The sequence below is a fragment of the Gymnoscopelus microlampas genome (genome assembly GCF_963454915.1).
Source record: "Gymnoscopelus microlampas genome assembly, chromosome: 18".
Taxonomy (NCBI): domain Eukaryota; kingdom Metazoa; phylum Chordata; class Actinopteri; order Myctophiformes; family Myctophidae; genus Gymnoscopelus; species Gymnoscopelus microlampas.
The window spans coordinates 35,144,046-35,167,558 of NC_139955.1; the positions used below are offsets into that span (position 1 = coordinate 35,144,046).

The following is a 23,513-nucleotide window of genomic DNA, read 5'->3' on the forward strand; positions in this document are numbered from 1 at the left end:
TTTTTTTGTTAGGACAAATGCTTCGCTTTATGAAGCAGCATCTCTCTCTTTCTCTATCTGTTTCTGATTCTCAGAGACACATGTCCCATGCTGATATTGCGTACTGTTGCGTAACTTGTCAGACTACAATGTCATGTTGGTTGCGTGCGTGCGTGCGTGCGTGCGTGCGTGCGTGCGTGCGTGCGTGCGTGCGTGCGTATGATGCAGTAAATGTATTGCTTCTAGAGTTTATCTTCTAAATAACTAAGGCCTCTGGGTCCGTATTTGCTGCCATCTCATGGAATAGCATATTGGTATAGTATATAGACAGTGCTTGATTTGTAAATGATTTATGCCGTAGCGCCTGTATTTTTCATAAAATACATTAATTTTTTTTTATTTAACTACAGTATATAGAAAGGGGCCAAAGGGCTATTGTTTCAAAGAATGCATTTATCAGAACATTCATGTAAGAATGTAGCAACAGAAGAATGCTAAATATTATTTATTTATGAACAATTATGTAAAGAAATAGGAAGGGGATGTGCGTAGAAACAGCTCTGTCTGTCTGTCTGTCTGTCTCTCTCTCTCTCTCTCTCGTGTCAACTGTGCCTTCACATCCCTTGTTTCTCTTTTGTCTGTGGGCAGGATTGTTACAGAGGAAGAAAATGTAATTGGACAGCACGGCGAGTTTCATGTTGTGCACGCGATGCGCATAGAAACATATTCATGAGCAATGCTGTTTATCAAACCTAGTTTTTAATATTCTTATTTCTTTATTTTCTTTAGATGAGTATATGACAAATGGCATACATTACAGCACAAGAGTAACAGGAGAGACAATGTAGGTCTATTTTGCAATCCTTATGACACACTATAAAAAAAATCAAAAGAACATGTCTGAAACAGTATTTTTAGATTTTGGCTATTTATAGCCTACAGTATATTCGGTTCCTCAGTTGGCTTTTCAGTCATTTTAATTGGTCTGTGCTGAGTAAAACTGTCGGCTGCAGGCCTGTATGTGAACGTGTGAGACTGCTGATCACGTGTATTTAGTGTCTGGGGATGTTTTCATTGTCTGATATCTTGCCATTTTTTCTAAAACACACAGGTCTGTGATGTTTGTTTTTTCACAGCAATAGTATACAATAGAGATTTTTAAGTGAATCCTCATCAGGGCAAATTTATCATGTAAAAAAGGGTGACATTGAAAGCTAATGGCCAAAATCTTTTAGTGCTAACATAGACCATGTTATGGTTAGACTAAAATAAATCTAACATAGAACCCCATTCTCTAATAAAATAGTTGAAAACATCATCTGACATTCTATGTTTTCAAGTTTAACCAAGTCACTTGATTACCCACCCAAAAATGTAAAGGTAGCCTACTGCAGTACCCCGTTGTGTGTGTTTGTTGGAATTTTTCTTTTCATATTTGTGTTTGTGTGGATGTGCACAACATAGTACTACTACATTTAGCATATTGACCTAGTGATTTGTCCAGTTCTTTTTTTTACATCAATGTTGATTGGCTAATGCAGAATCACAGAATGATATCTGTAATTGAAAAGGGGTTAAAAGTTATTAAAGCATCCTCAAACTAACCCACAGTGAGACGGCAGGCTTTAATCTCTTTGCATTACATCCATAACTGCATAACGATACTGTTGTGGCTCGACAGTTGGATCTCTGTGCCTCTTATGTTAAGCTGATGTTCTATAAGTGTGTGTGTGTGTGTGTGTGTGTGTGTGTGTGTGTGTGTGTGTGTGTGTGTGTGTGTGTGTGTGTGTGTGTGTGTGTGTGTGTGTGTGTGTGTGTGTGTGTGTGTGTGTGTGTGTGTGTGTGTGTGTGTGTGTGTGTGTGTGATTAAAAAACATATATATATATATATATATATAATTTAAAAGAATATATATATAATTTAAAAAAATATATATATAATAAAATATATACTGCCGACGCACTTGAATCACATACTGTATGACTCTGGGATTTGGACGTTGATATCATAAGCTTGCAGTCTGATGTTGATCCTATTACATTTGAACCCTCCCCCACAGTGTTTCACAGAGTCTTCCCAGGCTAATGATGGGTTAAGCAGGCAGTATATGCTCCACAATCCTATTTGCTCCTGTCAGCTGTTAATTGCAGACATGCAGAGACCAATCAGACCATGATCCTTGGCATTAATCTGCCGTAGTGCTGGTATGTGTTTGGTCTTTGTCTGTTGGCTATCCTCATGAAACCTTTTTAAATTTGATGCTTTGTGTGAGATGATAATTATTATCTCTGTATAATATAAACGTATGATTTTGAGACCTGGTTAATCACAAAGTGAGAGTGAATGGAATCAATCACTACTTATGGTTTCTCACTCACAGAGGACAGAACAAACAAATAAAGTTGATCAATATTTTGACTTATATCATGGCCATATGCAGCCATACCTGAACCAAAGTTTAACATTGCTTAACGCCCACAGTAAATTGAATAATTTTACTCCTTGGCCCAGCCAAGAGAAATAACTGAACACACCATATCCCAAGACACTTCACAGTCCATTGAACTCTGTAATCATTCTGTTTTACTGCGGCTGGGATGCTGGCCACAGCATGCTACATTAGGGAAGACAATTAGGTCACATTTGTCAAATTCAGACTGGAGACAGACTCTTGTCACAAATGTAACCATTCACTGCCGTAAGATGCCAAAGCTGCAACTATTCACTGCCATCAGATGCCAAAAGCAGTTGCATTGGCATATACAGTGTGGCTGTACTCTGTAACTAATGGTGAACTTAATAACTTGTAAAATATCATTAGTTAAGGCAGGGGTCTTCAGCCTTTTCAGGCCAAGGACCCCCTAGCTGAGAGAGAGATGAAGCAGGGACCCCCTCTATATTGTATAAAATTGCGTTTCAGATTAAACCTTTTTTTGGTTTACTTGGTCTGCTCTTTTTCCCTCTACACCTATACCTCTTTGCCAAAAATAGCCGATCTACAACCTCGCAGCGCGAGGCGTTGTGACCTTGTAGATCTGCTATTTTTGGCTAAAGTTCTCCTCAGAAAAACGGATGCTAGAGTTCAAGTTAATGTAAAAAAGATCATATCACACAAAGATTTGGCGGACCCCCTGTAGTAACTCTGAGGACCCCCTAGGGGTCCCGGACCCCCTGTTGAAGACCCCTGAGTTAAGGTGTTCATAGGCGGGTAGGAGTGGCGAGGCGGGTTGATCTCTGAAGGACCACCAGGGTCCGACCCTCCTTTTAACTACTTTTAACTTTGACTTAGCAACTTTTACTTGTAGTTGAGTAACATTTGACCAGGAGTATCTATACTAAGACTCAATTACTGGGGCTAAGTACTCTGTCCATCAGTGCGTGTTGTGTTCATAGGGTCAGAGACACAGGGTCTCTGATGTGAAAAGAAGGACAGCAGCCTGTTGATATTTACTGTTGGGACTCTTCTCCTCCCACTCCAACTGCAGAGCAGCACTTTTGGAGTCCTTTAAAAGCATTAGCATTTTGTGTTTGCTCACTCACTTGTTCAGCTGTGAAAGTCTTTTGGCTTTTCATTGAAGTGTAACAAGAGTGGGCTGGCTGTACTTATAACGTGATGGTACTTGTTCTCATGTTTTTTTGGTGCTCAACTTTGTGGTCAACACGTTTCGTCCAAAGCAGAGGCACAACAATAGTTGCAGTGAAAACGTGTATATATATATATAAATAAACTATGCCAACTAAAACCGGCATTATTAAGTAACTCGATTTTTCAGTTATGGCTGTTTACCAATAGGAACACAGAGGGTGCAGAGCAATGGTGTGGTCCCTGGTGTGGCTATTGTGATGGCCTGACCAGTGTTGGTGCCAAGTTTGGTGAGGATCGGAGGAACGGTGCGCCTTGCAGTTCCACATGTTGCGTTTGTGACTTCCACCCGCCCACCATTCATTTTAATATAGGATAATAACACTATTAAAACTATTACTGTAACTACTATATTACGGGATTCCTAGAAAGAACATCCAGAAGTTCCAATACATAGGATCCGGATGAGAGTGTGAAAATATGAGCATATTACACCCTTCCTCCATTCACTCTACTGGCTTCCCTCCACTGGCTTCCCGTCTCTAGTATAATGTTATAGTAGAGAGAGGGGGAGAGACGGAGAGACGGAGAGACAGATTTAGTACATTTGTTTTGTCCCAATAGGGATCTCTTCACATTGATTTCCCTCTCCCTTGGCATATTTTCAAGCTCACAATAGCATTACAAGGATTTAAATCTCCATTAGAAAACTGTTGGTGGCAGAAAAACACAAAAACAACAGTTTCTACAGTGAGTATAAAAATGGACAGGCCCTGTTAAATGAACACTCAGGATTTTGTTGTAGTGACAAAAAGGTTGGTTTTTGGCCAGAACTGAAAGCGGTTTTGGAGGTGTGCTCTATAGAGCTCCACAGTCCGTTACCCATTACATTTCTCCATAGAGAATTGTATCATCAGCTATAATGTCATAATGATCTAATGTAGACCACGATGCTAATGGTTGTAAAATGATGATATATGTTCCTGAAGAAGCCACACGTCTGTATGCAATCAATCTAGTTTTAAGAAACACATGTTCAATTCACAATGTCATGGGTAAAACATATATAAGCAAAATGAAAGCTACACTTCATACCTCTGTATGTCAAAAGCGTCAAACTGACCAAATTATTTCACTTCGCATTCTCATAGAGGCTCTTTCGCCCAAATACAGCAATCTGGTACGGTGATTGATCCGCCATAACGATCTGGTGTTTTATCGGTACTCTTACACAGAGCTTTCAACTTCTCCTTGCCTGACCTCCTCCTTGCCCCCCCCCCCTCCTGGTTGTAAAACAATGATATATGTTCCCGTAGAAGCCACACGTCTGTATGCAATAAATCTAGTTTTAAGAAACACATGTTTAATTTGCAATGTCATGGAGAAATACTTCATCCTATAAGTGCCTGTGAAGTTTCATGCCGATCGGTCCAGCAGTGCTCGAGATTTAGGGTTGCCAACATCCAGAACTAGAGAAACGGGACCCATGCACGCGCGCGCATTTTTTTTCGGGTTTCCCGCGGATAAAGTTACTTTTTTTGTTACTTTATTTCGGTTTTAGGGTTAGGGTTGGGAACAGGCTGACATGCCACACAAACAATGATGCCGTTCCCACCGGAGAAAATCTCACACACACACGCACGCGTGCGAGCACTGTGTCTGCCCTGTCAACTGAGCGATCCTAGCGCCCTTCGCATACAGCACACAAACATGCAGCCAGACACTCTGCATTGTGCGCAAACAGAAATATATTTTTTATTTTTCCCTTTACACCGGAGTCCGGGACAAACAAAGTCCCGTACGGGACACGCCCCTTTTGGCTCAAATACGGGGCGTCCCGGCTAATACGGGACGGTTGGCAACCCTACCGAGATTAGCTGCTAAAAGATCACAATCACAATGAGTGAAAACATAATCCCCACCCCCGACCGTAACGTAACGGCCTGGCGGAGATAATAATCCTATGGAAGTCTGTGCACTCTAGGCAAGGCTGTTGCATCTCTCTAGACTCAACACAGTCCATTTATAAACGCACTAGGACGCAACAGCTCTTTCCAAAAGATGTGTTCATTAATCCATGTGAATGTTATCTCTTGTTTCATGCTATTATATATAGAACTGACCTGCCAGTGGGGATAAAATAGTTTTCTATGAAATAAAGACTTTAAATGTTTAATATTCATATACTGTACAATTCCACTGGAAAATGGGCTGTCGTAAGTATGAGTGCACCATTCTGAGAGGTCTTTCTGACTCTCTCTCACCATTTGACCAGGGTCAAGTGTTGGTGAGAGAGACTCCCAGTCACTGGTCCTCTGGCCCAAGTCCCTGGAAACATTAACCCAGTCTATTTCTTCCACAATATTCGATTGCCTTACAGTTTGTAATGCCACCCACTAAATGTTGAGAAGTGGAAGCTGTCATCTGGTCTTGACCAGAAGGGTACTCGACCATTCACAACGTGTTCATGAAAAGTTAATTAAAAAATATCTTTAAGAATTCCCAATTTCTGCCAAGCAGCATCTAACTAACTATCTAGTTAGGCTTCGACTAATTCGGTTTTCAGTTTGTGATTACACCGCCAAAACGGAAGTGTGGAAATGTTGTAACATCTGCTTCACACTTTCAGAGCTTCAAGTTCAATTCACGATGACTTGCTACTGTAGCTTTAAGACACGAGAGAGACATTGAAACACACACGTATACCGTTGACGTAGATTACATGTGACTCATCAGATGGGTTGGGGGGTGGACTAACCCTAACCCTAAGGCCAAGGTAGCTGTCACCATAAAGACAAATGAGCCCTCTTCAAGGTCACACTGTGACGCTGGATCAATACATTTTCCATGGGATCGGAGCGCTCTCTGTATGTCATAGAACCTTCATTGGGGGCTCTTATCATTTATCTTGCCTTGCCAGACGTGTTGCATTGGGAAGCCAGCAGCATGTGCTCTCCTCCCTCCCCACCATAAAACACACAGACACCTTCTGTCCAACCAATCCTTCTCCCTGTGCTTGTCTAATAGAAAGAATAATGATGGGACTCATACTGTTTGTGTGACAGTGTGTCAGGGTAGAATCAACCCCACTTAATCTGACCGTGTTGTTACTCTCCATCTCTCAACAGCCCTCTGTTGCCTTACAGCTCACCTGACTCAATTACAGGTCGTAACCACTTAAACCCTATAGGCCTATACTGTACGTCAATGGACGTCAAATAGTTGCAAATAGTAGCTTGTAGATCTGCTATTTCCACCAAATGTTTGTCTATTTTTGCCACATGTTTTCCTATTTTCCCAGAATGTTTGCCCATTATGTTATTATTACATGCCCAGAACAGTGACAGTGACGTCAGACCGAAGTCTGACGTCACTGCCGCTAGAGGGCGCTATCCCCCTGGGTCGCGGTCAGTGGTGGAAAAAGTGCTATTTTTTTTACTTAAGTAAAAGTATCAATACTGCATTATAGAAATACTCTGTCACAAGTAAAAGTCAGAAATTCAAACTTGAGTAAAAGTACAAAAGTATTGGTATCAAAATGTACCTAAATTACCAAAAGTATAAGTACTCATTATGCAGAATGTCCCATTTCAAGTTTTCAAATCTTTTGAAAATATACATTTGTATATGCTCTATAGGGTTCATGTGGTTAAAGGAACACTATCATGCCATTGATGTGTATTTCTGTCAATTGTTGATGGTTATCATAAATAACCATCAAAAATACTGTTTCTGTTTCTCTGTGTTCCTATTCACATGAATACATTTCGCAAGCAAGCATTGGCCTTGGCAGGCCCATATGGTCTATGGCCGCCATTACATCAACCTGATTCATATTTTCTGAAGGCAAGATCTCTGTGTTCCCATAAACACGGCGAACAAGGAAAATGTCCGGGTCACAGAGGGTGGATAGTAAGTGACATCACTGACTGGAGTAAACTTTTTAGCATGACTTCGGGGTCATTTTTAAGAGACACAGAAGATGACTCAGTATTATGGTTAGAAATGGAACATTAGCCCTGCAACAAATAGAGATAAAGTTGAAAATCGTGATAGTGTTAGTTAAATAAGACAATATATTATTGCTGTCGGGCAGAAACATCCATATTTTAACTTTTTTTTCCCCCCGTAAATTAATGCCCCTACTTGATCATACTACAGCGTCACACAAAAGCATCAAAAGTAGCAGATCCACAAACTCAAAACGTGGCGCTTGAGCTTGTAGATCTGCTACTTTTGCTACTTTGGAATTTTTATCTTGAATCCTGAAAAGGATATAAGGGCTTGATGTGAGTTTGGATAGTTTTGATGTCTTTGTGCGCTGTATATGTGAGTTTTTTTAATGCGTTTTCATTTGTACGTGTGTAGCGATAGCTGAGGTGCATCACGTTCTAAAAGAACAAGACATATGTCTTTATTATTACTGTGTGTGTGTGTGTGTGTGTGTGTGTGTGTGTGTGTGTGTGTGTGTGTGTGTGTGTGTGTGTGTGTGTGTGTGTGTGTGTGTGTGTGTGTGTGTGTGTGTGTGTGTGTGTGCGTGCGTGCGTGCGTGCGTGCGCTGTTTATGGGGGCCATGGAGAGTGGGAAGTGGTTAAAGGGATCTTTATTGTACGGAGGTGAGCGCCACTCTCTTAACCCATTCAATCCGGAAACGCAGATCTGCCATTTTAGATTTCTTTGGCTATTAAAAAAATAGCAGATATACAAGCTCATAGCGCGCCGCCGAGTGCCGCACTATGAGCTTGTAGATCTGCTATTTTTGAAAAACCTGTGAACATTTGTGCAAACCGTCGCATATATATTTTTTACAGCGAACATTTGTAACTCAAATCATTGCTTCTGGGGGTCCATGGAACAAAATATTTTACAAATGTTCGCTTTAAAAAATATATATTCAAAGATTTAAAAAAAAATAGCAGATCTACAAGCTTGTAGCTTGTATATCTGCTAATTTTGCCAAAAGCCAAAGAAATCTAAAAATGACACAGATGCGTTTCCGGATTGAACGGGTTAATGAATAAATACCATTAGGTTGTCACCCTTTCATGAATGAAAGACTTCTCTACATACATTGACTTAAATAAATTGCATTGGTGCTTGGAGCGTGGCCTGAGCCATGACCATTTCACACAGCTAGCGTTTGAGTAATCACAGGCATTAGTGGGAATGGTTTGCCTGTGTTCTCTCTGTACCACACCTCTTCTATGCTGATGGGATGGGACTCGGTGGTAAAGCAATAAAACATGTTTCTCTCAAGACATAGAGTACTGTACATCAACATGATATATCATTTCATTATGACAAACGGCCAAATGGTTTTAAAATGCAACTTACACAAGGTTCTATGAAACAGTGGAAATTCTGTATATGATAATTATATTATGATGTAATAATAGTTGTTATCTAAAAAGGTATTATCTGTCCATGAGGGTAAGATAGCAGTAGTTTGTCCAGCAGTGGTTGTCAAACATTTTCATGTCAATGGCGCACAAATTTATATGTATTTGGCCACAGACCCCCATCTGGTTTTCAAGATCTTTTAAAATGTAAAAAAAAAATGCAGAAGAATAAAATATAGACAGAATTTGTCCATACAAAAAATGTATACTCGAACACACTTTTCTCCGTTATTTTTACATTTTCATTTTGGTCACAGACTGTGATAAAAACACAGGTGATATAAATTCCTTTTCAACGTCACCAAACGGAGGTGATTGGATTATTGAGAATCATCCAATTCCATCTGTGGCTGACGAATCAACACCATGGCACCTCCCCTACACAGTGAGGGAAACATGCCAGACAGAACTTGTCTGGCATGAGTCAGTTTTAGTCATTTCCTGTTAATTTATTCAGCGATAAACTTGCTGATTAGAGTTGTGAGATTTGTCCCTTGCTATCATGTGACTGTAGAAAGCTACTGGGGAAGAAAACAAAACGAGAGAGACAGAGAGAATGAGGAACGCAAGAGGAATGAAAGAACCTGAATAAAATCTGCTAGCTCATTCTGCTTCAAAGAAAACCTAGAGTTCACCGCAGTCATCGTTTGCCTGCAAGGTGACTTCCAGTCCAAATAGAAACTCTTCCTTCTTGAGATTGAGCCAGACTTAACTCAATTCAGGACAGGCTATTTTAGCAGCACATACAGTACCTCAGGGCACAGACCTGTGTCTCTGCTTCATTCTGATTCTAATTTAGCGAATATACCTTTCGCTTACCACCATTTTCCAACAATGTGAACCACCCAGTTGATGGATATGAGTGCTTACTGGAGTGAATGGGTCAGCTTGTAACGTACCTCTTGTAAATTCTTGTTGCCACTTAATCTCTGTGACCCCAATCTGCTGTTACTGCTTTGTGTGGAATCTAAAATAAAATAAAATATATATATATATATATATATATATACCTGTGTGTGTGTGTGTATATATATATATATAGGTAGATAGATACTGTATGTATGTACTGTGTGTGTGTGTGTGTGTGTGTGTGTGTGTGTGTGTGTGTGTGTGTGTGTGTGTGTGTGTGTGTGTGTGTGTGTGTGTGTGTGTGTGTGTGTGTGTGTGTGTGTGTGTGTGTGTGTGTGTGTGTGTGTGTGTGTGTGTGTATGAAAGGAGAGCTTGTTACTCTGGACTGAGACCACTTTAATAGCCTGTGTCCTTGAACCCCTTCCCCGACCATGGGGTTTAACATGAGATGACAGGTGCCATTTGTGAGCACGGTCGCCAATGTCGGACGTTTGTCACTTTAAACCCATCAACACCTGCATTCGGTCTCACAAGGACATATTTGTTGGCACTTACACTGCTGTATAGTGTAAACACTGTACTGTATGCACTGTAGGTCTAATTCTAAATTACATACTGTACGGTAGTTAGTCTTCCAATAAAGCATTATTTTTTGTACGTTTTAGATTTTTTTTAAATCGAGTTTGAAGATACAGTAAGCTGGGGTAGAGAGGGGTTGCAGTTACAGTATGTGGTCGATGGGGATGTATTAAAAAGTGTCAACTGGCATGTCTTCTATGTTGGCTTGACATTCTTGTTAACATTCCTGGAGGTCACCATATATCCAGAAAGGACATTGTATTATTTCTAGTTACCACAAGCCTTTCTAGTTTCTGTGTTTGACACAGTAACCTCTCTCTCTCTCTCGCTCTCGCTCAAAGTTTTGAAACAATCTCAACAATGTAACCGTGTATGTTGTCACATTTAACATGTTGGTGTTAATCAGACATGTCTTGACCCGGCATCTGTGTGTGTGTTTGTGTGTGTGTGTGGAAGAGGCAGGCATAGCGATCTTCATAACCAATTAGAACAACAGTACTCCGCAGTCGTTGACCTATTATTATTTGTGTGGGGGGGGGGGTAGTTTCTTAGCATGCTGGCAGCATGCACACAAAATATGATACTGAATGGTCCAGTAGTTTGTGCGGCCAGAAAGACAGACAAGAGACCACGTACAGACAAATGGGTGAACTCAATATCATAATAACTAGGGGTGCAACGATACGTTTTAACAACGATTCGATTCGTATCACGATACTTGGTTGTCGATACGATACAGGTTCATTTAGAACAATACGATACGTTTCGATTCAGTGATTTAGTCGATACGATACATGAACGATACAGGACAGGTTAATTTAGAACTATCTTCTTCTTCTTCTTAAAATTACTTAGTATTGATAACATTTATTATTTGCATTGCAAAACGATTCGATACGATTATTTGCTTTGCAAAACGATTCGATACAATACAAAGTCAAACGATACGATATTTTGCTGTTTGCATATCGATATAGTAGATCGTTGAAGATTCAAAACGATTTTTCGATGCAGTTACTATATCGTTACACCTCTAATAATAACCATGTCCAAGAAGTTTTACTTTCACAAATAGCAAGCACCTGTAAGGTACAGTAGATGTTTGTAATGGCCCTTAGGCCTTCGGCCATTCTGGAAAAGTCCCTTATTGTAAACACCAGCCAAGAGGGCACTTGTCTGACTTGTGCCTGAAAGTGGCAAATGTGTAAATGCAAAAACACATACAGTATTTCTCTTTTATATGCATTTATTTCTCTCACTCACTCACTCACTCACACACACACACACACACACACACACACACACACACACACACACACACACACACACACACACACACACACACACACACACACACACACACACACACACACACACACACACACACAGCTCCTATGCCCCTTTCTTGTCTCTCATCAGCGGGACAAGGTCATTAATTGTGGTTGAGGTGGTGCGGCTCCAGTGTGTGAGCGGTGGTGTCTGTATATCATGGCCCATCATGCGACTGGGTGACAGCTCATTCTGAGTGGCTGGCCTGATAGAGGGAGCGCTATTCCGGGCCGCGTCGCACCGTTCATCATGCTCTTCCCCCAGCGCACGCGCTCCATCACAGCAGGGAGGAGAGAGACGGGCAGTAAAATATGGTTCCCGCCGCCGCCTCCCCTGGCCATCCTCTCAGCCCCCACCGTTGCTCATCTTTATTGCCTCTGATGAGCTGGCAGTTAGCTGGCTCATTAATAACCACTGGCTGGAATTAGGTGTTGGTCCAAGTCCCCCAGAGTCTCTCTATCTGTTACTCAGTCAGTCACTCATGCACACGCTCAGAGAGAGAGAGAGAGAGAGAGAGAGAGAGAGAGAGAGAGAGAGAGAGAGAGAGAGAGAGAGAGAGAGAGAGAGAGAGAGAGAGAGAGAGAGAGAGAGAGAGAGAGAGAGAGAGAGAGAGAGAGAGAGAGAGAGAGAGAGAGAGAGAGAGAGAGAGAGAGAGAGAGAGAGAGAGAGAGAGAGAGAGAGAGAGAGAGAGAGAGAGAGAGAGAGAGAGAGAGAGCAGTTTGACCCTTAATCAGACCTGCCTCCTGTTGTCTCTTTAGACTGTTTACTCTCTTCATTTCGGTTCTCTGATGGAGGTGAGAGCATGTCACTTGAACTTGTGTGCGCTCAAATAAACCTCTCCCTGATGATCCATCAGCAGTGTGAAGGACTGCTTTGTTTGAGACGAGAATACAGTTAATCCAGCAAGCACAAAGTGCATAGTACAGAAACTATCAATGATATGATTGTCCAGTTACTTTTTTTTTTGTTGACTTACCTCTCAGAACATCATCATTGTACATGTTGTGGTGTCACGGTTTTGTTTTGAATTAATTCATGTTTTCATCTTTATTGGCCGGCCTAGGGGAATTTGCTTTGCACGATGTGCCACATACTGTAAAAACAATGGAACAATTTTGGCATTTAGTGTGTGTGTGTGTGTGTGTGTGTGTGTGTGTGTGTGTGTGTGTGTGTGTGTGTGTGTGCGCGCGCGCGCGCGTGTATTGTAAAAATAATATAGCGACAAGAACCTGACTCCAGGCAGAGAGACCAATTTCTTTAGGTTCAAGTCTTTTTGAAGGCTATTCCAAGTAGTAATAATGACAAACTTGATTTATAAAGCACTTTTTGAAACAGGTTTACAAAGTAAACAAGATAAATAAAAATGCAACAAGGTAACAAATTGCCCGAATAGGCCAGCGCCCGAATAGTCATTATAATTAAACGGGTGGGATTATAGGAATCGCACGCATAATCATTCACCAATGGTGAAGAGGACATCCTAAATACAGTATATTAAGGGCCATAATGCAAGTGGAACATAGTTCAAGACTTGCTTGTTAGGATTTAAAAGAAATAGTAAATAAGACAAAGAATACACCCTTGCTGCTCCATTTCTTGTGAACATCATTTGTCATAATCATAACATTTTTAGCGGCGCTAGCCGCTCTATACCTTTAGGTATAGAGCGGATCCTGCTCTATACCTGACTTTGTCCGTCAACGTTCTGATTGGTCAGGTCCGTCAATGTTCTGATTGGTCAGGTCCGTCAACGTTCTGATTGGTCAGGTCCGTCAACGTTCTGATTGGTCAGGTGCGTCAACAAAGTGATTGGTCAAGCTTCACATGACACATGGCTATAAACACATTGTAAACACATATCGATGACAAAATGTATCAAAGGCGCCGCTACCTTCACACAGGGTGTGATTTTTATTTGCTAGTGAGGCTTTGCCAGTGGGTAATGTAACTGGGAATGTAGAAGGAAAACCAAGCCAATGACAAATAGCAAGGAACAGAATCACTTCCTGTTTGATGTAATGCACAGTAATGACACAACCACAGTGTTATATGGGTTCCATTACCCTGCTGTTTGTCACACAGTAAATCTGTACCTCTGTCTGGAGATTGGACAGGGCTAGGTGTCATAAAACAGCTATAAATTGCAATGTGTATGTTTTAGAGATTAGGCAAGACTACAATGGAGTATTAGAACTAGTAGGATTGGCAATGTATGTGATAACAAGATATTTGCAATGCCACTCCAAAGGGTTCTATTTGAGTTGCAATTGAGTACAAACTACACTGTTTTAAGACTCTGCAGTGTCCTCTCAGAACTAAAGAAATGTTTGCCGCTCACTGCTCTGCATTCACCAGGGTAACAAGTAGTTCTGCTCCACTGGCTTTGTGTATCGGGAGAGTAGAATCGGGTCAAGTTTTCCAGGGAGCAGACTCCAGGCTCACGGATCCAAAACACCACAACATTTTCATCGGGTCAGGGGTTATTGTAGGGTAGTTTTAGGGATGGGGGCCTCCTGGCAGGGCGGACGTGTTGGTGTAGTCCATTAACCAGCCAAGCACCTTAAGGAGGCACAGAGATGCAGCACCTCTAGGAAACTAGGTGCATGGTGATAAATGATACTGTGTGTGAGCCCCGAGTGTGTGTGTGTGTGTGTGTGTGTGTGTGTGTGTGTGTGTGTGTGTGCGCGCGCGCGCCAGCAATACAACGTTGAGTCAGCTACTCTGGCACTTTCCAATTCTCAATCTCCCCGCCTCGCTAATTGTGAATCAGTTTGCATTAATTGTGACAGTAATCTAGATAATGTAGTGTAAACAAGGACAATCAGATGAGACTCATTAGCCGCTGCCAGTGACTGAAGTCATGTTTAACCACTTTCAAATTGGCGTTCCTATTTTTGGGCATCGTACAACAAAGTATATATAGAGCTTAAGTGTTTAATGTTGTCCTTGTTTCAGAGACAAGGTAGAACCAGCCGTTAACACTTAATTATTGCTCCTCTTTGAAGTGCCCTTTTCCTGCTGCTATTTCCGTACCAGAAATGCACAATAGTTTATAACTTTATCTCTGTTCTTTTTGTAGAGCGGAGAACTTGGGCTGCATCCACAGTTGTATGCTGCTATTAATTGGTCCTTCTATTTATGTGGTTGTTATGCATAGTAGTCTGAAGTTGTCTGTAGTCGGAAATCAAACAAAAGCAGCACTATAGTATACATCATTGCAAGAGAATGCGAGCGCAACTACTTTCTTCTAAAACCTGCTGCATACTCCAAACAAAGTAGAACTTTTTCAGCAGGTCAATAAGAATAACATTACGTCATTGTGGAGCAAACAAACACAGTGCCTTGCGGCAGTTTTTGAGTCACCAATACGAACATTGTGTATGATATGTAACGCTATCAGACAGCAATTAATTAATGGAAAGATATAGTGCATGTATAGATATAGTGGTGTAAAGTAACTAAGTACATTTACTTAAGTACTGTACTTAAGTACAATTTTGAGGTACTTTTACTTACTGGAGTATTTCCAATTGTCTATACTTTACTCCACTACATCTCAGAGGCAAATATTGTACTTTTACTCCACTACAATTATTTGAAAATGTATAGTTACTAGTTACTTTGCAGATGTAAGTTATTACTAGGCTATTTGAAAATAGCCGATCTACAAGCTCACAAGTTTGTAGATCTGCTATTTTCAAACATTTTAGTACTTTTACTTTTGGTACTTTAAGTACATTTTGATACCAATACTTTCGTACTTTTACTCAAGTCAATTTTGAATTCCAGACTTTTACTTGTAACAGAGTGCTTCTGCATTGCAGTATTGATACTTCAATACATTCAAGTACTTTTCCCACCACTGGAGACACACATCGATTGTCCACAGCTTCACCCAGCTACTGGCTGCTCAGGTGGTCATGACGAGTGCTTGGGGGGGTAGCTGTTTGTGGTTAAGAGTCTTGCTCAGGGACACTTTTGCCCATGAGATCTGTCACTGTTTCAACAGTTCTTTGAAAAAGACATTATTTGGAATATGTTGCAGGCTTAAATGCATGTAAAAGTGTATTACAGGTCCAGAAAAGCTCCTTTACAATCAAAGTGAATACCAGCACTCCACTGTCCTTAAGTCACTTTTATTTCATTGGCACAGGCCGCATACAGGTAAACATTTGCTTTTTGCCATTATATTATGGCAATTCAGCACTATACATGAGCATTTTAGCATTTTGGACCGAGCAGCCATACTAAAGAGGGGGACCCTGTTCCTTTGATAGTGAACAATTCATTAAGAGCTACAGTACTCTGTGTTGAGAAAAGTAAGTGGGATTGTGGGCTCTGGGATTTATATTTAGGAATCCATTTCCAATCCATGTAACTTCTTCTTGTTAAATTGAATATACAGTCGGCTCCATGTATCATAGTTAGACAGGAATGAAGTAAATAGTGGTTTAATGGCAGGAAGCGATTTAACACGGTCCAGTATTGAAGCCTTCTGTGCAGTTGTTTTCATTAGGTAGTGAATGTGTCAGACAGGCATGGTGCCCAAGGCCATTAGAAGAAAATGCCATTTAGCGGGCCTGATTCCCTTTTAGCTAATCCATCAACATGGAGAAACTAGGTCAGTGGTCGAAGCCAACTGTGGCCATAAGTGGAGTGCTGCTCTGTAGATCAAATACACACTAGTAGGCACTAAACTCCTGGCTCTTCACTATACCCCAACAATAAAAAACAAAAGAATCCTATAGATTTTTCTTAAGAATGCTTAGAATCCCCACTGATGCATGACAACTCCATGACAGCAAGTTTCATCATTCTTCTCTGCAACATATACTGTATGCAGGGTGGCTTGCAGCTCTGTGCATGCATTTGCATCTGCTTGTCTGCTTATGAACGGGGGTGATGGGGGGGTTCGATGCATTATGTGCTCAGGAGAGGAGGGGTCTATACTGTAGGTCTATAGCCCCCCCACCCCCTGATCCCAGGTCTGCTTAAGCTGACTTTCCATCCAGCTTTGACTGCACACTCACCTTGCTATCTCACAAGCCTCCACCCCTAATGCCAGCCGTTATACGGCCGGTCGCGTCATCCGAGTGCCACGGTACCACTGCTAAAGCTTCCACTACACTAACTCCTCTTTAACACCCTCTTTTGCATTGACCAACTTCACTTTTAAAGAAGCTCCCACTGTTGTTCATTTAGTTGTCTTTGATTTAAGTTGTTTATTGAACTCTATGTCCTTCTTTCGCTCTCTACCTGTGAATATCTCTCTGGATGTCTCCTGTTCCTCATCCCCCACCCCCCTGTCTCTCTCTCTCTCTCTCTCTCTCTCAACTATTATGTTATTTTAAAGTTACTGTTGTTTGCTGTTGTCTTTTAATTTATTTTATTTACCTGTATTTTAGCCTGGTGTTCTTTATTGCTGTTCTTGTGGTTGTTGTTTTGTTTTCTTCCTGTGTGTGGTGAGCCCTCTCTAACCCCAGTTCATTCTGTTATGGCACCCCCCACCGCAGTCCAGGATGATGCTGCCCCAGGTACCCAGGAGTACATTATGTTACGGCAGGACTCCATCCACTCTGCGGATATAAGGAGTAAAGGGTCCCCCTTTCGTGCTAAGTGTCATGAAATCTTCTGCTGCCCGCTGAAGCAAGTCGTCCACAAAGAGAGCTCAGAGCCCGAAGGTTTGTTTGTACACCCCCTCTTTGTTTTTGTTTTTTATTTGCTGATACCTCCCAACCCCGCCCCGTCCTCCTTTCCCACCCAACCCCTCCCTGTCTTGTCCTGTCTTATCTCTCATATTCTGTCAGAACTGATAGTTCTGCTCCTCTCTGCTCCCCTCTCGACAAACTTCTCTTTCATTCCTGACCCATTTTATTTTAGAAAGCATATGGTGTGATTATGCTCACAGTATGAGACTATCTGATGTTTGCTTGCAGAGCGCATGCAGGACATGCTGTCTCGCCGTGTGTGTGTGTGTGTGTGTGTGTGTGTGTGTGTGTGTGTGTGTGTGTGTGTGTGTGTGTGTGTGTGTGTGTGTGCGTGTGCGTGCATTTGTGCGTGTGTGCGTGCAGTTTGGGCCAGTATGCCAGTTTTCCTTGTAAAATGGTGAATGGTATCCCTCCCCTACTCTATCCTGAAAACATCCATTTTGGATGTTGATGATAATGATAGTCATTTTGTCATAAAAGTACACAACTTAAGCGACAGTTTTCGCTTCCCCTCACTTATTCCTCTGCAGCCTACCCCCGCATTCACAAACCATTTCTACTTTCTCCCAATGCCTCTTCCTTCCTTCCATCCTCCCTTCCAACCTTCTAGACATAGATAGATGTTTGTTTGATCTCAAAGTGAAATTCGGGTGTCATCACAGCTGACAGAAAACAAGGAAAGTATCATTTAGGCATTAATATACTGTAATATACTTTACGAACTATCACCCGTAATATGAGTCTTTCATCAAAGGATGGATTTAATATATACTGTATACAGTAGATATGAGGCTAAAGTATGTACTGTACAGTGTCTATTATCCCTCCTTTCCTTTCCTTTCCTTTCCTTTCCTTTCCTTTCATTTCCTTCCTTCGGTCCTTCCTTTCCACCCCTGTATTTGCCTCTCCCTCCCTATCTCCACCCTGTACCATTCCTTAACTGTTTCCTAAACCTCTCCCCTTTCCCTGGAGCTTGCAGAAGCATGAGAACATGCCTGCGCTTTGTGTGTATTATTCCATCAGTCTTAGTAGACAGAGGACATGTAGTACAATACAGTGCAGTTCACTGAGATCCCTGTGTGCTTCCAGCATGCTGTTGTACTGTACGACTACACTGTCAGCCAACCAGGCATGATTGCTTCATATATATCGCCGATCTCTCTCTCATGGTAGAGTGCTAAGATTGCAACAAACAAAAAAAAGTGCTTTCCTTTTCAGAGGTCAAGATTGGTAAGATACAAGTTATATATACAGTGTACTTCTTCAGCAATCTTGTGTGTGTGTGTGTGTGTGTGTGGGTGTGGGTGTGTGCATGCTGCTGCCTCTGAGGGATGGTCTTGTTGTTATGATGACCTTGCTATGCTCGGTTTATGGACCTGTTGTTCACCTGTGGTGGCGTCGTGCTGTTGGATTTTTGGAAGGTCAAACAACCAACGTGTATTTATTTCTGTACTTGTAGGCAAAGCTGAGAGAGAGAGTCAATAAGGAGGGACTGGGCAAGATGAGATATATCAACAGATAAACAGATGGATTCGTAATAAAAATCTACAAAGTAACTAAAGTTTTCAAATAATTTTAGTGGAGTAAAAGTACAATATTTGCCTCTGAGATGTAGTGGAGTAAAAGTACTGAAAATTGGAAATAATCCAATAGTACCTCAAAATTGTATTTAAGTACAGTACTTGAGTAAATGTACTTAGTTACTGCATGCGTGCACTAGGAGAGGTCTGGCTGCAGAAGTACAGAATGCATTATTCAGTTTGGCTGCAGCTCCAGTTGGACGTGACTGAGTTTACAAAGGAATGAGAAGGAGACTACAGTACCTCTTACGTAAACCGTCCACACAGGGCCGTCATTAACATCCACGCCTGAAGTGGATGGAGTTCGTGTAATACTCTGGAGTGCACGCACGCACGCACGCACGCAAATGTATATTGTATATCGTCTCTGTCGGGTGGACACCTCATGTGTCCCAAACTGTTCCTTTTCAGAATACAAATTTAAAAACAGCAGATCGACAAGCCCAAAACGCGAAGCGAAGCGACGCGTTTCGAGCTTGTGGATCTGCTGTTTTTGATACCTTTGTGTTGACACTGTAGTATGATCAAGTAGGGCATTAATTTACGAAAACAAAAAACACAAAAAGTTTGGTTTCTGCCCGACAGCAACGACATATGGCATCATAACCTCTTCCTCCTCTCTTTCTTTCTCTCTCTCTCTCTGGAGTATAATGGGGTTTATGTTTAGAATGAGTGTTGCCCCACAACACTGCTACAGCCTGCAGCCGCTGCAGGGCTACAAGTTAACCCATTCAATCCGGGAACGCATCTGTCACTTTAGATGTCTTTGGCTGTTAAAAAACAGCAGATATACGAGCTCATAGCGCGGCACCGAGTGACACTTGTCTTTACTAGGCAACAACATGGAACAGGATTCTGTAGCTTGTGGCTTAAGGTGCTTCATCTGTGGTGGTCCTGAGACTGAGATTCAAAAGCTCTCAAAAATCACCCAAAAAGGCTATGCACAGATTTTGTCTTATTCTGAGTGTGGATGATGCAGCATTAATCAGAAGACTATATGAGGACTGGAAAAACGGAGGTGACCCCAAACTAAGATACCATTTGGAATGCAAAACCGAGCTGTGGATGTGGAGCTGCTAGCACTTGAACTACTTGTACGTGGCAAAAAAATCCAGTGGTTATACTTCTTGCACGACTGTATGGCTTTTTTTCCAGTCCTCATGTAGTCTTCTGATTAATGCTGCATCATCCACACTCACAGAATAAGACAACATCTTTGCATAGCCTTTTTGGGTGACTTTTGAGAGCTTTTGAGTCTCAGGACCACCACAGATGAAGCACCTTAAGCCACAAGCTACAGAATTCTGTTCCATGTTGTTGCCTACTAAAAGACAAGTGTCATGATTGTTTAACTAATGGTTGTTCAATGTAAGCAATAGGCTAGAGAAAATTGATATTCTAAATTCACAGTAATCAAAAGTTTTGCCAGCAGAGGAAAATAAATGCCAAAAAGTAGATAAAGTTCCAAACCTTAAAATCGTCCAGAAATATTTTCCAGGATGCAACACTCCCGCTCCTTCCCCACATGCAGACAGTGTATCCCACTGAGCATGTGCACAGTAGGTGTACACTCTTCAAGTGTTAAGCAATATTTTCTTATTTTATTTTTCAGAATAGAATCAATTCAACAACACCCCAATCCCCTACCATTGATTATACACTGTGCTTTATATTACAGCTTAACAATAACCAATATACCAATATTAGATGGCCAGGGAGACATTTTTACTCAAAAATAATGGTTTGAATGGATTCAACGCCCCTGAAAACCCCTAGTTAGACCCCTCACAAGGTCATTTTAGACTTTTCTTTTCATTTCATATTTTTCACCCAAGCCCTCTGGGCTCTTTAACTTTGATTGGCTCTCCAGGATTTTCGACAAGGATTTGGGTTTGCATTAATTGAGAGGTGATTCTAGACACCTTCGTGAAGAAAGCTATTGGTAGTACATTTTTTTCACAGATGGTCCAAATATCTTGCTAAAATTCCCTAACTATAGATACTCTGTGCTGCGCTATGGGCTTGTATATCTGCTGTTTTTGAATAGCCAAAGAAATCTAAAATGACACAGATGTGTTCCCGGGTCTTAAAAGGTTAAGCCACTCTAAACACTGAGCAATCCCCAAAACCTGTCTACAACATGCTACATAAATCCTTGGCCAGACCATACCATGCAGTAGAATAGCACATTTCTCATTTTCACTCACGGTCATGCTTTTACCCTCGGATATTTTAGAGGGTGAAATCTATCACGCTCAATTGTAACCGTGGTAACAACATTTCAACGGATCTATGCTGCGTGATTAATGGGTTTTTCTACACCAGTGGATTCACAAACTTTTTTTCATGTCAAGGACTGCCAAATGTATACATACTAGAGGGTCGGGCCCTCCCGTCTAGTAGCCTGGCCCGCACATCGGAGACAGAGACAGAAGAGCGTATAGACGTTCCGCCATGGGCTCCCATCTGAAAAGATGAAATCCCCATAAGAAAAACTTGTGTAATTTCAAACCAAATTATTAGATTTTCTAATTATTAGATTAGAAAGACTGTAGACTGTTCTGTCCACTTTGAGAACCACTGTTCTACACCATGAGTTAGATTTAAGCATTGTGACGTCGTAGCAACAGTGTTGTGGCATGAGCCTATTCTATTGTATATTATGTTAAGAGCGCATGGCGCATGCACACATGAAGGTACGGCTGTACACCGCTGTCAGGACACGTGTCAATCAATCAGAGTGAATAAACGCACAGCGTATGCACAGTAAAAGCGCCTCCTGAGTCGGTCATTATAATTCATATGAATAAGGTTATTCACCTCACAAGTGTAATAGACAAGTGCAGTGCAGTACAGACAAGAGATGCACACCCTGCCTGACCAGAGAATTGACACCCGGGAATACGGGAACTGCTGTATGTAAACGACCTAAAACATGGCGGAATTTCTCATTCTGCGATTTACTTGATTTGCCTTTTCAACAGGCGTTCCTGGGGTTTGCCCCCTGTTAGCTGTACGTGACGGTGCCTCTGTTAAAGTGTAATATCTCATCTGATATTTCCTGGGTGTCTGAACCCTTCTGATGTACTGCACAGCACAGGTAGCTGAGAGGGGTAGCAGCAGGCTATCTGATTAGTATCGGGAGATGAGATAAAACGTCGATAGCCCGCGAATGAGGGCCACAGTGTCCACGGAAAATGAGTTCAATTCACATCAGCTCATCTCAGCAGAGCTCCGGGGAGCACAATACCTGCCTGTCCGACTCTATCGGTCCGTTTGTCTTGCGGCTCCGTGGCCCCGTCGCTCTTTCTTCCTCTGTCATTTAAATACCTGTCACTCTGTCTTCTCCTGCGGTTGCTTTCTCTCTTTGTCTGTATCTCTCCACCACACAGACTAAGGTGGTGACCAGAGCGCAGATCTCTATGAATTCCATCCATAATTCAGCCCTATGCCAAGTCCACACATAACTGATGACCAGAGCGCAGATCTCTATGAATTCCATCCATAATTCAGCCCTATGCCAAGTCCACACATAACTGGTGACCAGAGCGCAGATCTCTATGAATTCCATCCATAATTCAGCCCTATGCCAAGTCCACACATAACTGATGACCAGAGCGCAGATCTCTATGAATTCCATCCATAATTCAGCCCTATGCCATGTCCACACACAATGTAGAAATGGACACACACTACCATACACCTGAATATACAGTATCACACTCTGTGTATGGTGATGACAACAATAGTGTTTTTGTTGTCGTTTGTTGCCCATTGTGGATTGTTCTTTAAATAACCCCACACTCTACAGGCACATCCTCCTCTCTCTGTTGTCAAACATGTAGTCAGATTGTACACAGACTCTCATTCCTCGCTAAACTGTTCGATTTCGCCCACACTCTCTAAATCCCATAGAGACAGACGAGGCCTGTTGTGGAATTTATCGAGCTCTGAGCTTCGCCTCCAGACGCTTCGAAATGTAAACACAAGTGTAGATGTTATAGCTACTGTCTCCCTGTGTTTCCTCACTGTATGTTACTGTCAGTGGTGGAAGGTAACCAAGTACATTTAAGTACTGTACTTAAGTACAATTAATTTTCAATAATGTTACTACTTCTCCACTACATCTCAAAGGCAAGTATTGTTCTTTTTACGCCACTTCAATTATTTGAAAACTTTAGTTACTAGTTAGTTTGATTTTTTATTTAAAAACCACGTCAGACATATACTTTGGCATTTTGAAAATAGATGATCTGCAAGCTTTACTTAAGTAAAACATTTGAGTACTTTTTCCACCTCTGGTTACTGTAACCCTCGGACCCCCCTCCCCCATTCTCCATGGGACCATTAACTTGAGCCTAATTTGTACTTCATCGAACATAACTGAATATAACAGAAAATAACTGACGGAGGCTGTGCAGCGAGCCTTAACATTCAGCCAAGTTGAGGTCCTTTTAGCAACCCTCACTGTATTGACAAAAACAGCAAAAAGAACAAACTTACAGT

At 41.6% G+C, this 23,513-nt stretch overlaps 1 protein-coding gene across 4 annotated transcripts in view; it reads left to right on the forward strand.

Moving 5' to 3' along the window:
• fgf13a (fibroblast growth factor 13a) overlaps positions 1-23,513 on the forward strand; it is a 131,951-nt gene that overhangs the window by 47,637 nt on the left and 60,801 nt on the right. For all 4 annotated transcript variants that reach the window (XM_084086078.1, XM_084086076.1, XM_084086079.1 and 1 more), the window contains one exon: positions 17,233-17,400. In XM_084086078.1, the coding sequence (XP_083942204.1) occupies positions 17,233-17,400 (168 nt within the window). The remainder of the gene's footprint in view (positions 1-17,232; positions 17,401-23,513) is intronic.